Raw genomic sequence first — 13150 nt, forward strand, 5'->3', positions numbered from 1 at the left:
TCGAAATATTCAAGATACTGAAGGGAATAGACTTAGTAGATAAAGACAGGTTGTTCACCCTCTCCAAGGTAGGAAGAATGAGAGGGCACTCTCTGAAGTTAAAAGGGGATAGATTCTGTATAAACTAAGGAAGTTCTTCTTCACCCAGAGAGTGATAGAAAACTGGAACGCTCTTCCGGAGGTTGTTATAGGAGGGAAACACCCTCCAGGGAATCAAGACAAAGTTAGACAAGTTCCTGCTGAACCAGAACATACGCAGGTAAAGCTAGTCTCAGTTAGGGCACTGGTCTTTGACCTAAGGACCGCCGTGTGAGCGGACTGCTGGGCACGATGGACCACTGGTCTGACCCAGCAGTGGCAATTCTTATGTTCTTACTGAGGTTTTAGCTCTAACCACTGCACCACTCAAGAAATCAAAATATAGTAAAAGTGAGCCAAGTATAGGACAATCACTGATGAGACTGGCTCTTATTGGTGGAATGAGGCATTATGATGTCACAATAGCAGCTCTGGTTACCAGAGGCTGAAACTTTTCACATTATTTATTTATTACTATTTTCCCAGGGAAGCTCAGAACAGTTTACATGAATTTATTCAGGTACTCAAGCATTTTCCCTGTCTATCCCGGTGGGCCCACAATCTATCTAATGTACCTGGGGCAATGGGGGGGGGATTAAGTGACTTGCCCAGGGTCACAAGCAGTGTGGATTTGAACCCACAACCCCAGGGTGCTGAGGCTGTAGCTTTAACCACTGCACCACTCTAGAAATCAAAATGTAGTAAAAGTGAGCCAAGTACAGGACAATCAAGCCATTGTGACGTCACTGATGAGGTTGGCTCTTATTGGTGGAATGAAGCATTGTGATGTCACAATACCAGCTCTGGTTATCAGAGGCTGAAACCTTTTACATTATTTATTCATTCAATTTTCTGTACTGTTCTCCCCAGGGAGCTCAAAATGGTTTATATGAATTTATTCAGGTCCTCAAGCATTTTTCCCTGTCTGTCCCGGTGGGCTCACAATCTATCTAATGTACTGGGGAAATGGGGGGATTAAATGATTTGCACAGGGTCACAAGGAGCAGCGAGGGTTTGAACCTACAACCTCAGGGTGCTGAGGCTGTAGCTTTAACCACTGCTCCACCATACGCTCCACTTTTTTATTAATGGCCACGTGCTGAAGTTGCTATTATCATATGACCTTTTTTTTTTAAATTGCCACAGGAGCACTTACATCTTATCTTCTATTTTGTAGGCGGTAAGGACTCCTGTTAGCGCATGGTATTGTAGACACATTAACTGGTTAGAGCAAGAACGCCCACTCCACCCCTGACACGTCCTCTCAAAAAACAAGAAAATGTTTAGTGCGTGGTTAGGACAAGCAGATTGGAAGCCCCCACAGGATGCACAAGCGCATCCTAAACACCTAACCACTTTCTGGTCAGACTGGATGGACTGCACTGGTCTCTCTTTGCCATCATTTACTACATACCTACTGATTTTTCAGACTCTCCATTCCATACAGCAATTTTTTCCCCCCCCAAAATATGTCCTGGTTAGGCTTACAACTCTTTACACGAGACACCACAATGTAGTCTTAAGGGAGACTTTTTCATAGTCTCATTACTTGGACCAAAAAAAAACTTCTCTTGATTTACATTAAATTTGTCCTTACGTCACCACCATCACCTGCCTGCTAAGATTTTTATTTGCTTCTATGTACAGCTCCTTAATACTTACACACCTTTCCACAGTACTTACTGGATGTCTTGTCATTTGTAAGAGCTTAAAAACAAAACAAAACACACAACTATTCCATGTATGAACAAAAAAAACCAAGAATAGGAATCTCAACATCCCTGCTTTGCACACTCAAATTGTCCTCCTAAACTCATTGATACCATGTTTGTGACTGCTCTCATGCACATTCTGAAAAACTGGAAATCATCTTCGTTATTAGACTATACGTTTTGGTGGAACTCTGACCGCAGCCTTTGACCTAGTTGATCACAATATCCTTCTGCAAATCCTGGACGCAATAGGTGTCTCTGATAAAGTATACGCCTGGTTTGAAGGCTTCCTAAAATCCAGAACCTACAGCGTAAAATCAAACAACGTAAAATCAGAACCTTGGGCAAACCCCTGCGGAGTACCACAGGGTTCCCCACTGTCCCCCACCCTCTTCAACCTTTACACTGCCTCTCTCGGAACACATCTGAACAATCTAGGTATAACCACCTATAGCTACGCGGACGACATTACCATCCTCACACCTTACGATCAGCCTAAACCCACCATGCCAAACACCCTACACCGAATACTTAATACAGTTATGATCTGGATGAAAGATCACAAACTTAAAATCAACCCAGACAAAACCAAACTCATCCTATTCGAAAATGACAAAATCCAAACCTCAAAATATTTAGAACTCAACTCAATCAACTATCCCATCCAAACCACCATAAAACTACTAGGAATGACCTTAGACAGAAGCTGTACCATGCAACCACAAATAAATAATACAATCCAGAAATCTTTCACAATCATGAGAAATCTGAGACAAGTCCGGAAATTTTTTGAAAGAAATCAATTCCAGCTTATAGTACAATCTTTAATCCTAGGACTGCTAGACTATTGCAACATCCTTTACCTCCCATGCCCTGCTACTATGATCAAACAACTTCAAACAATCCAAAACACAGCCTTGAGACTCATCTTCTCATTAAGAAAATTTGACCACATCACAGAAGCCTACATCAACTCACACTGGCTACCAATCCAAGGAAGAATACAATTCAAATTCTACTGCATGCTATTTAAATCCCTAAACGGAGACAGTCCTTCCTACCTGAATAACCGCCTCAACCGGGCATCCACACTCAGACACAGAAAAGCACACTCCCCATTCATGCCTCCCCCAATCAATGAAGTAAAAAGATCAAAGCTTCACGATGGCCTCCTGGCCACTCAAGCCGCAAAAATGGATACCCGAATCTCCAACCTACTGATGACCACATCAGACTACAAGACATTCAGAAAAGAAATAAAAACAATACTTTTTAAGAAACTCCTAAATCAGCCCTAACATCACCTAATTTTACCTCCATGTACACAATTTTACTGTAAACTGTAATTATCCTTACCTCGAATTTACCTAACTACTACTCTAATGTATCTTCGATTCCTACACTGTAACCCCGTTTTATAAATCTTTTGTAAGCCGCCTTGAACCGCAAGGTAAAGGCGGAATAGAAATCCCTGATGTAATGTAATGTAATGTAATGTAACTCTCTGTGTATGTACCATAGATTTGAATCCTATGCATATGAGAAAAAAATTACATCCAGAACCCTCACGAACTTGAAGTTTAACAAATCACCTTGGTCATTCCTAGATACCTATGTACGTTCTGCTTCGTAGACACTCCTGTCTTCCTTTTCTTTGATTTCCTTTTCTTTATTTTTCTTTCATCTTTCTCCCTTTTTTCTGTTGTTCTCCCTCACTTTCTTCTTATATTCTCTTCACATGTAGTTCTAATAGTAGGAACCTTTCTCACTGTTATGTTCCTCTATAGTTAAATATAGATTTATATGCTCTTTATACAGAAACCTTTATTTTGACTTCATGTATTTGAACTGCTTCCTGTATTTTCTAAAAATACTCAATAAAAAACTATTGAACTAAAAAAAAAAAAAGGAATCTGCTGTGAATCTCATCCCTCTCCTCCTTTCACATGGCCTCATGTGTGTGTGTGGGGGGGGAAGGATTTTAAATCTATCTTAAACTCACCCTTTGGAGAATATGGGGTAGTTGATCAGCCTGGTCAGAATGGGAGACAGCACACCACCATCTTTCAGCAACTGTTTGGAGAAAAGAAGAAAGCAGATTAAAGCATGTCAAATTGCTCAGCTCACAAAGGAAGCATTTTAGATTTAGCGCCCTAGAGGGCTAAAAGCCCAAAGTCTGTACCTATGGCGACTGTGGGCAAATTCCTTAACCCTCTGTCAGAAGAAGCTACAGTCAGATTCAAACCCTGGCTTCCCCAGTTCTCAGCCCACCTATTGGGTTTCTACTCAGATGTCCTTGAAACAAATTCCAATCCCCTAGTCACTGCTGGCAGATCATAGTGACATAGTAAATGACAGCAGATAAGACCTGAACGGTCCATCCAGTCTGCCCATTAGTTATACCCGTTAAAAAATACATGATTAAATTAACTTGTCTCTTCTTTGATATTTCTGGGCCGTAGACTGTAAAGTCTGGTATTATCCTGGGTTCCAAATGCTGAAGTTGCCGTCCAAGCTCACTCCAGCCTATCCAGCCATCCCGTTTGCAGGACATCTACCGTAAAGTCTGGCCAGTAACATCCTCCTGTTCCATATTAGTGGAGTTCCCATTGATGCCCACCCCAGCCTACCTCACACTAGAGAGTTGCGCGGGGACAGAAATCCCACCCGTCCCAGTCCCCCATGCTTAAGCCCTCCCTCTGACGTCAGCGCTGACATCGGGGAAGACTTCCGATTGGCTATGTGTGCTGCAGCAGGGCAGGCAGGAAATGGAAGACGAGCCTCGCAGCAGGGCAGGTAGGAAAATCAGATGAGCCTCACATTGAACCCCGCGGGATCCCCGAGAGCACGAGGGGCGTCCCCCACGGGATCCCCACGACCCTAGGGGGGTCCCCACGGGATCCCCATGACCCGAAGGGGGAACCCGCGGGATTCCCGTCGTCCCCGTTCCCGTGCAGCTCTCTACCCCACACCGAATCACCATATATGGAGCACACCGTGCAAGTCTGTCCAATACCGGCCTTAGTTCTTTAATTTACATCCTTCGTTTTCTAATTAAGAGATCCTCTATGTTTATCCCACGCTTTTTTGAATTCCATCATCGTTTTCTTCTCCACCACTTCCCTCGGGAGGGCATTCCAGGCATCTATCACTCTCTCCGTGAAACAGAATTTCCTAACATTGCTCCTGAGTCTTCCCCCCAGTAACCTCAAATTATGCCCTCTAGTTTTACCATTTTTTCTTCTCTGGAAAAGATTTGATTCTATATTAATTCCTTTCAACATCCATATCATATCTCCCCTGTCTCTCCTTTCCTCCAGAGTATAACTATTTGGAAACCCCACTCTGGCCAGCCGCACTCCTCTACAGGGCTCATCACCACCCATAATCTCCTAGCTGTCAGCCATACGAGCGATAGCAAGGAAATGTATACAGTCATGCTCTCTCTTGTATTGTTATATGTGATATTCAGCATTTAACTGCCTAAGTGACATCGCATAAAAACCCGGTCCAAATAAACCGTTAGGCAGTTAAGTACTGAATATTGGCACTTAACTGCATTAAGAACCCATTTTGCCACGGGACATCCACAAAAGAGCTGCCTTTGAATTTAGCATTCAGTGGAGATACTCAGCAGCATTAACCTGTTAAGTGTGGCTGAGTATCGGCAGATAGCCCCAAACAGGCCATTTAACTAGCCAGGAGTTTGTTTCTGGCTGGTCAAATCATTTTGACCCGCAAAGTCTAAGCCTCTATGACTTGGTTCAAGGAAACAGAACATTTCATCTACAGGTCAAGAATATTTACATAGTTACACAAGATTTCTGGCACATGGTTCAGAAGTCCGTACTTTGATAAGGAAAAATTTGCAATTCAAAGTATGAGCAGGGAAAGAGTCACATCCTTGCCGCAAGAAACTGATTGGAAAATCAGGTTCTTACCGATAATCTTCTTTCTGGTAGATGTGTCTAGGTCTAGGAGACCTAACTATAGGTAATTTCCCCCAAATCACGAGTTGTGTTGCAGAAGGATGAAATCTCCATTTTTTAACTCCACCTCCTCCAGTGGCTGTAGTGCCCCCTTCAGTTTGTACCAAAGCAATCAATCATCACAACATAAGAAACAGGAAGGAGGGATCATCCCAGATAATACATTTCTGTTCTACTCTGTATGACAAAACTGAACCAAGTCTAGGTGGAACGAACAACACACTTTAGAAAGTGCAACCAGCAACACCACTTATGGAGTTCTGAAAGACTCACTTTTAAGAACATAAGAATTGCCATGATAGGACAGACTGAAGGTCCATCAAGCCCAGTATCCTGTTTCCAAAAGTGACCAAACCAGGTCCCAAATACCTGGCTAGAACCCAAGTAATAAAACAGATTTTATGCTGCTTATCCTAGGAATAAGCAGTGGATTTCCCCCAAGCCATCTCAATAATAGCCTATGAACTTCTCTTGTAGGAAATTATCCAAATCTTTTTAAAACCCTGCTAACTGATTTCACCACATTCTCCGGCAACAAATTATTACACATTGTGTGAAGAAATATTTTCTCCGGTTTGTTTTAAATCTATTACTTAGTAGCTTCATTGCATGCCCCCTAGTCCTAGTATTTTTGGAAATAGTAACAAGCGATTCACATCTTCCCTTTCTACTCCACTCAGTATTTTTTTTTTTTTTTTAACTCTTCATATCAGACCAACAGGAGATCTTCAGCAGTGGACACATCTAACAGAAAGAAGACTGAGATAAGAACCTAATCTTCCATTCTGGTACAATGTGTCTAGGAGTTCTGACTATAGGTGACCTACCTAACCAGACCCCTGAGAGTAGGCTAGACAGATAAGCCTGCCCTTAAAACTAAGGATCCAAAGGCTGTATCCTCTTGTGCTGCCAAATCTTTGTAAATGTATGGAGAGTGGACCACGTAGCTGCCCTACAAATCTCGGGAGGGACTGCCTGAAACTACCCACAAAGAGGCCCCACCTCTTTGGTTTTAAATATGTCTAAGACCATAGCATGATCTCTGGAGATAAAGCAAAACCTCAACTAAATTTTTAATTAAATAATTGCAGTATAAGACTAGTAGATAGTTTCAGATATTTAAGGGTTATACTTGATTGTCATTTACATTTTCATCAACAGGTATCAAATGTGGTTGCTAAAGGTTTGGGGGTACTAAGACAGCTTAGAGCCATTTGAGATTTTTTTGGATGAGAAATCATTGCATACATTAATTCATGTCTTTGTATTGTCAAAGTTAGATTATGGTAATTTAATATATGCAGGCATTGGGTTGGGACAGTTGAAGAGTTTGCAAACAGTGCAGAATACTGCAATTAGATTACTAGGCCGGGTGTTTATTTGTGATCATGTGACACCTTTGTATTTAAAATTCCATTGGTTACTAATGGAATTTAGGATCCAATTTAAGATCTTAATGTTAGTACATAGAGCATTATTCCAGTTACAGCCTTCATATCTTTCTAATTTGGGGCTATTCTACGCTCCAAGGCATTTATTACGATCTCTGAATGACAATGCGGTAGCCATTCCTCATATTTCGAAGGCACATCTTGCATCAACTAGAGATTGTGAGTTCTTTTATTTAGTTCCACAGTTATGGAATAATCTGCCCATAGACTTGAGAAAAGAAGAATCTTATATAAATTTTAAAAAGACATTTAAAAGCATATTTTTTCCAACTGGCTTTCTCAACTTAGAACAGAGTTTGGGACTGTGATCTGTGTTTTATTGTTTTACTATTAGAATTGTTACTGTTGAGATATTTGATATGATATTTTATGAAAATAAACCAACCCCAGAAAAATCTTTTTACCTTTTGTTCTTAATCTCTCCTTTTCTATTTTTAATGGAGTTCTTTTCTTGATGACTATGAATTGTGTATTGTAAACCGCTTAGATCCTTTTAGGCTGTTATGTGGTATATAAAGTTCTTAATAAACAAAAACCTAAAAATAAACCTCTAGTGAAGCGTGCTCTCAAGAAAATCGGTGGCTATTTCCCACAGCCACTGTACACCGACGAGATCGCCTTATGAATCCATCTAGATAGTTGCCTTATATGCTGGCTTACCCAGCCTAGCAGCAATGGTGAGGACCAAAAGTTGATCCGAGAGACGAAATTCATTCGTCACTTCAAGATAATGGAGAACATCTAGCAATTCTAACACGGGTAACCTGACCTCCTGATCGATATGGAAGGCTGACACCATCTTCAGCAAAAATGAAGGGACTGTGCGAAGGAAGACTCCCACTTCTGTAAGTCTGAGAACCGGCTCTCTGCAAGATAGTGCCTGAATTTCCGAGACTCTTCTTGCCGAGACGATGGCTACCAGGAACACTGTCTTCAATGTCAGATCCAGCAGTGATGCTTCCTGCAAAGGGTTGAAAGGAGCCTTACTGAGCCCCCTCAAAACAATGTTAAGATTCCACGATGAGAACAGCTGTCTTACAGCAGGCCACAACTTGAGCGCTCCCTTCAAAAACCTGGCTTTGTCAGGATGCGAAGCCAAAGAGCTCTTTTCCACTCGGGCTCTGAAACACGAGAAACCCACTACCTGCACTTTAAGGGATCCCACTACCAGTCCTTTGTCCAGACCGGCCTGCAGAAACGCCCAAACCACCGTGGCTTTTTAATGGCTCCACCTTGTCCTTCGCACACTAATGTAGAAACGACTTCCAGGTCTTCGTATAGACCGCAATCACTGTTAGTCTCTTGGCTCTAAGGAGGGTCACTATGACCACTTCCGAGTAACCTTTCTGCGCTAGTGCTGCACGCTCAAGAGCCATGCCGCAAGGCCATAGTGTTCCGGGTTCTTCATGGGAAATGGACCTCACAGCAGACGATCCGAATGCACCGGCAATCATAGCAGATCAGAACACCACCTTGTCAACTCATTTACAGAAGGATAAGCTGAAGGGGGCACTATGGCTACTGGAGAAGGAGGCAGAGTTGAAAAATGTAGATTTCATCCTTCTGCAACACAACTCGCAATTTGGGGATGTTACCTATAGTCAGGAATCCCAGACACATTGCACCAAAACTGCATCTTGTACATTAATCCAGTAACATGTAAAGCTATGGGTCCTGGCTCCCTATTCATCTGATTCAGCAAAATTAAATCCTGTGATTCAAAATCAAGTGGCCAGCAGCATACCTTCTGAAGAAACCTGGGATGTGTCGTCTCGGGGAAAATACCTAAAGCAATTCAAAAACTAAATTAGTTTTAAGACACAGTCTACATCTGTAAACATTTCTGCACTTCACTCATAACCCAGAGACTGCGGGAACTCCCCACAGCCATTTCCTAATGGCTATCTGCACGGGGCAGGAGCGTAGGAAGATCGCTCCTGCCCCGAAAACCAGCTAGACCACCAGGTAAGGCCGGGATGCCAGAGGAAGGCGGAAGGGAGGCGGGGGTGGGTCAGAGCCGGATATTCGCGTTTTTTCGCCATTCGCGGTCCGGCTCTAACCCTATCCCCCGCGAATAACGAGGGAGAAGTGTATGGTGAAAATAATTTAAAGAAAGAAAAAAAAGTAATTAAGGGGTTTTTCTGCCTATGATTGAATTACAAGTTGGGTGAATTTATCGTCTTTTGTGACCTGTATGGGTTAATGGCTCAAAACTCTGAGGCCCTTTTCCCCTAAAATGTAATAAAGTATAACAAATTAGGGAAAATAAATAAAACAGAACAAGGAAAGGAGGTCATGATAAATACAAAACGCCTACTAAAATGAACAGATTAATAGAGTGAGTTATACAATTGTGATTACTATAATATTTTGACCACTTCCAGCATGGCCATGCCTACTGCAGCCTTACGCACCGGAAAGCACCTACTTAGCTGTGATACCAATGCAGGGTGGTGAAAGTAAGACGCCATGCCTCCTCTCTTAATTTCCTTTTAAGTGGGCTTTTAGGGCCACGAGATTCTTAAGTTAGGCAATGGTAGGTCGTCTACTGCCACCTAACTTTGGGTGTCCTGTCGAGAATCCAGCCCTAAGTACCCAAACCAGCTATTTTGGAGGCATTCGGGGGGGGGGGGGGGGGGGCAGAATCAGCACTTAAATGACCAATGTAACTATATAAATAGGACCACATAAAAGCCAGTCAATCCTATCCTTATGTGGTTCATGACAGCTAGTTAAGTGCTGAATATCACTGAGGAGCAGTTATGTTTTCGCTGCCCCAATATATCTGGAAAATCAACAAGAGCTTGGACATGGCCTGCAGTAGCGTAGTAGGAGGGGGGGCAATCCACCCCGGGCGCTGTCCTCTCCTTCCTGCCCCCCCCCTTTAATTCTACCAGCACAAGCAGCATCACAAACTTGCTGCCCGCATCGATGTCGGCTCTCTGGGTCCCGTGCCAAGGAAGTGACATTGGAGGGAGAGTCGATACGACGCGGGCGACAGGTTTGCGGTGCTGCTCGCACCGGGAAAACTGAAGAGGTATGGAGGAAGGAAGGGAGGACGCTTACGCAGCAGAGAGGGTCAGGAAAGAGCAGGGAGGGGGGGGGCATCACTCAGCCTCACTACGCCACTGATGGCCCGGCATTAAGGGCTCCTTTTATCAAGCCGCGCTAGCAGTTTAACGCACGTAAGAGTGCACGCTAAACCGCCGGCCGCGCTAGCCGCTACCGCCTCCTCTTGAGCAGGTGGTAGTTTTTGGACAGCGCAGGGGTTAACGCATAATGAAAAGTCACGCGCGTTAATCCCGCTAGCGCGGCTTGATAAAAGGAGCCCTAGATTTCTAGAGGCATTGCCAACAGCGGTAAGTAAAATGCTGACTGCCCCCAGCTGAATATTAGGCCCACGCTATTTTTCTTTTAAGCAATCCAAAACAAAAGCCCCGTGAAGATGACAATTTTTGTTTAACTGGGTAAAATGATTTCTTAAGATTTTAGCCATGTTAAGAGATATTCATAGGGGAATGGTTTAAGTCAGCAGAGGAAAAAAATTGTGCATATACACACACACCCCATCAATCCACAACGGCATATAATAAACTTCAAAGTGCCTACTTTCTAATCAATCTTTTTTCTTCAGATAATACATTTCTAAGTACCTCTATGGTCTTCAGTTCCAGCCAACCACTAGCCAAATTATTTGAAGGCTTGTTTCTCTTTCTGGCTTTTATTCATCATCAGACCTTAGTTTTTTTAAGTGCTTGTGCTCTATATTCTATGTTTTGTGCAAATCAATAAGCTTTTCTTATACAACTTTAAAAACTTATGTACTTAGCTTTAGCTATTTCTTCATTCTTTTTTTTGAACCTCGGGAAGGACTTTAAGGTTCAACAAGTTTTGCATAGAAGAACACACGTCGGGATGCTATGGAGCAAAACAAAAGGGGGGACCTGTTCTTGAAAAAGCCTTCGGGCGAAACTTGTTGAACCTTAAGGTCCTTCCCGAGGTCCAAAATAAAAAATGAAGAAATAGCTAAAGCTAAGTACACAAGTCTAAAGTTGTATAAGAAAAGCTTATTGATTTGCACAAAAGCACAAGCACTTAAAAAAAAACCAAGGTCTGATGATGAGTAAAAGCCAGAAAGAGAAACAAGCCTTCAAATAATTTGGCTGGTGGTTGGCTGGAACTGAAGACCATAGAGGTACTTAGAAATGTATTATCTGAAAAAAAAAGATTGATTAGAAAGTAGGCACTTTGAAGTTTATTATATGCCGTTGTGGATTGATGGGGTATATTACATAGACAACGTCATAAACAACATTGGGCTATTTTTATATACACACACAAACACATGATATTTCTCAAATGGGTCCATTATTTCCCCCTCTTGGCTACCTGCACAAAACAGGGGCAAAATCTGTTGCTTTTTGTAAAGTGCTTCCAATGTCCACAAATCTTCAATGAGAAACTGCCTAGGTTTTCTCTCTTTGAAAATAAGAGCATAAGAACAGCCATACTGGGTCAGACCAAAGGTCCATCCAGCCCAGTAGCCCGTCTTCACGTGGTCAATCCAGGTCACAAGGCAAAAACCCAAACAGTAGCAACATTCCATACAGAATCCCAAAGAAAAGGAAAAGATTCCGGAATCCCAGAGAGTAACAGGATTCTAGAATCCCAAAGAGTAGGAACATTCCATGCTAACAATCCAGTGCAAGCAGTGGCTTCCCTCCTGTCCGTCTCAATAGCAAACTATGGACTTTTCCTACTAATACTACTATTTATCATTTCTATAGCGCTGAAAGGTGTACACAGTGCTATACATTTAATAGTCTATAGACGGTCCCTGCTCAGAAGAGCTTACAATCTAATTTGGACAGACAGGACATCTCGGGGTTGGGGAGATTCTGGTAGAAGAAATTATAAATAACCTGTTACTACCATATGCACCGTTGCATGCACTTAGATCCGTCGATCACCACCGGCACTTCTCCATGCCCCCCCCCCCCCAGTACCTCTTTAAAATCTTCGCCAACACAAGCAACTACTCTGCCAACTGCTAGCTCCGGCCTGGCTCCCTCTGAAATCACTTCCAGGTCAGGCCAGGAAGTGACATCAGAGGGAAAGCCAACGCCGGCGCGAGTAGCAGGCTGGAGCAACTGCTCACGCTGGCAAAGATTTAAAGAGGTCCAAGGTGGAAAGGGAGGGCATGGTATGGAAGAAGAAGGGAGGGGGCACCTCCTACCCTTACTACGCCACTGGTTTTCATGGTATTATGTTCCAAGACGGAATCATACAACTGGTGGTACGTCCCCGACTGTCCATTTTGGGTGAGAAGTACCTGTGTACTCTGCAGTTATGTGGACCCTCATAATGACCTACATCCATTATGGCCTATGTTCCCTCTCACTGTCTTTAAAGAAGAAATTTAGTAAGTTTCTCTCTGTGGGGCATAATTTGACCCATCTCCTCCTCTACTATTGATCCAAATCTTTTCAAACGCCTCTGAGAGGCCCATTATGAACATCAGAGTATATTGTCACTGAATGCTTTCTATTATTTCCCCCGATTGTTCAGTGCTTTCATTTCTTACCTATCTGTCCCACATATCTATCTTTATATTTACAACTGAATACATGAACTACATAGCTATTAATGTTGTGGTCTTAAAAGATCTCTACTTCATTTTCTTTTTTTTTTTAATATTCTTTATTCATTTTCAATCTTTTAACAAGTGTACAAATATGACCATAAATAATATTGAAAACATCATTTGTAAATCTATCAAGAAAAACATAAATTGTATATATAAACCCATATCCCATCCCACTTCCCATTATTATTAAAATGAGCAATATAATAAAGAACCCTTCCCCCTCTCTATTATTTAATAGAAAAACTGGTGTTTAAACATCACAAAAAGATGTCA

General features: G+C 42.4%; 1 protein-coding gene across 4 annotated transcripts in view; it reads right to left on the reverse strand.

Annotated features, from left to right (window-relative positions):
* The window catches only part of MEST, an 89007-nt gene that overhangs the window by 14574 nt on the left and 61283 nt on the right, over positions 1 to 13150 (reverse strand). For all 4 annotated transcript variants that reach the window (XM_033958315.1, XM_033958312.1, XM_033958314.1 and 1 more), the window contains 2 exons: positions 8975 to 9015; positions 3793 to 3863 (listed from right to left, as the gene is read on the reverse strand). In XM_033958315.1, the coding sequence (XP_033814206.1) occupies positions 3793 to 3863; positions 8975 to 9015 (112 nt within the window). The remainder of the gene's footprint in view (positions 1 to 3792; positions 3864 to 8974; positions 9016 to 13150) is intronic.

The sequence above is a fragment of the Geotrypetes seraphini genome, chromosome 9, assembly GCF_902459505.1.
Source record: "Geotrypetes seraphini chromosome 9, aGeoSer1.1, whole genome shotgun sequence".
In the NCBI taxonomy this organism is placed as follows: Eukaryota; Metazoa; Chordata; class Amphibia; order Gymnophiona; family Dermophiidae; genus Geotrypetes; species Geotrypetes seraphini.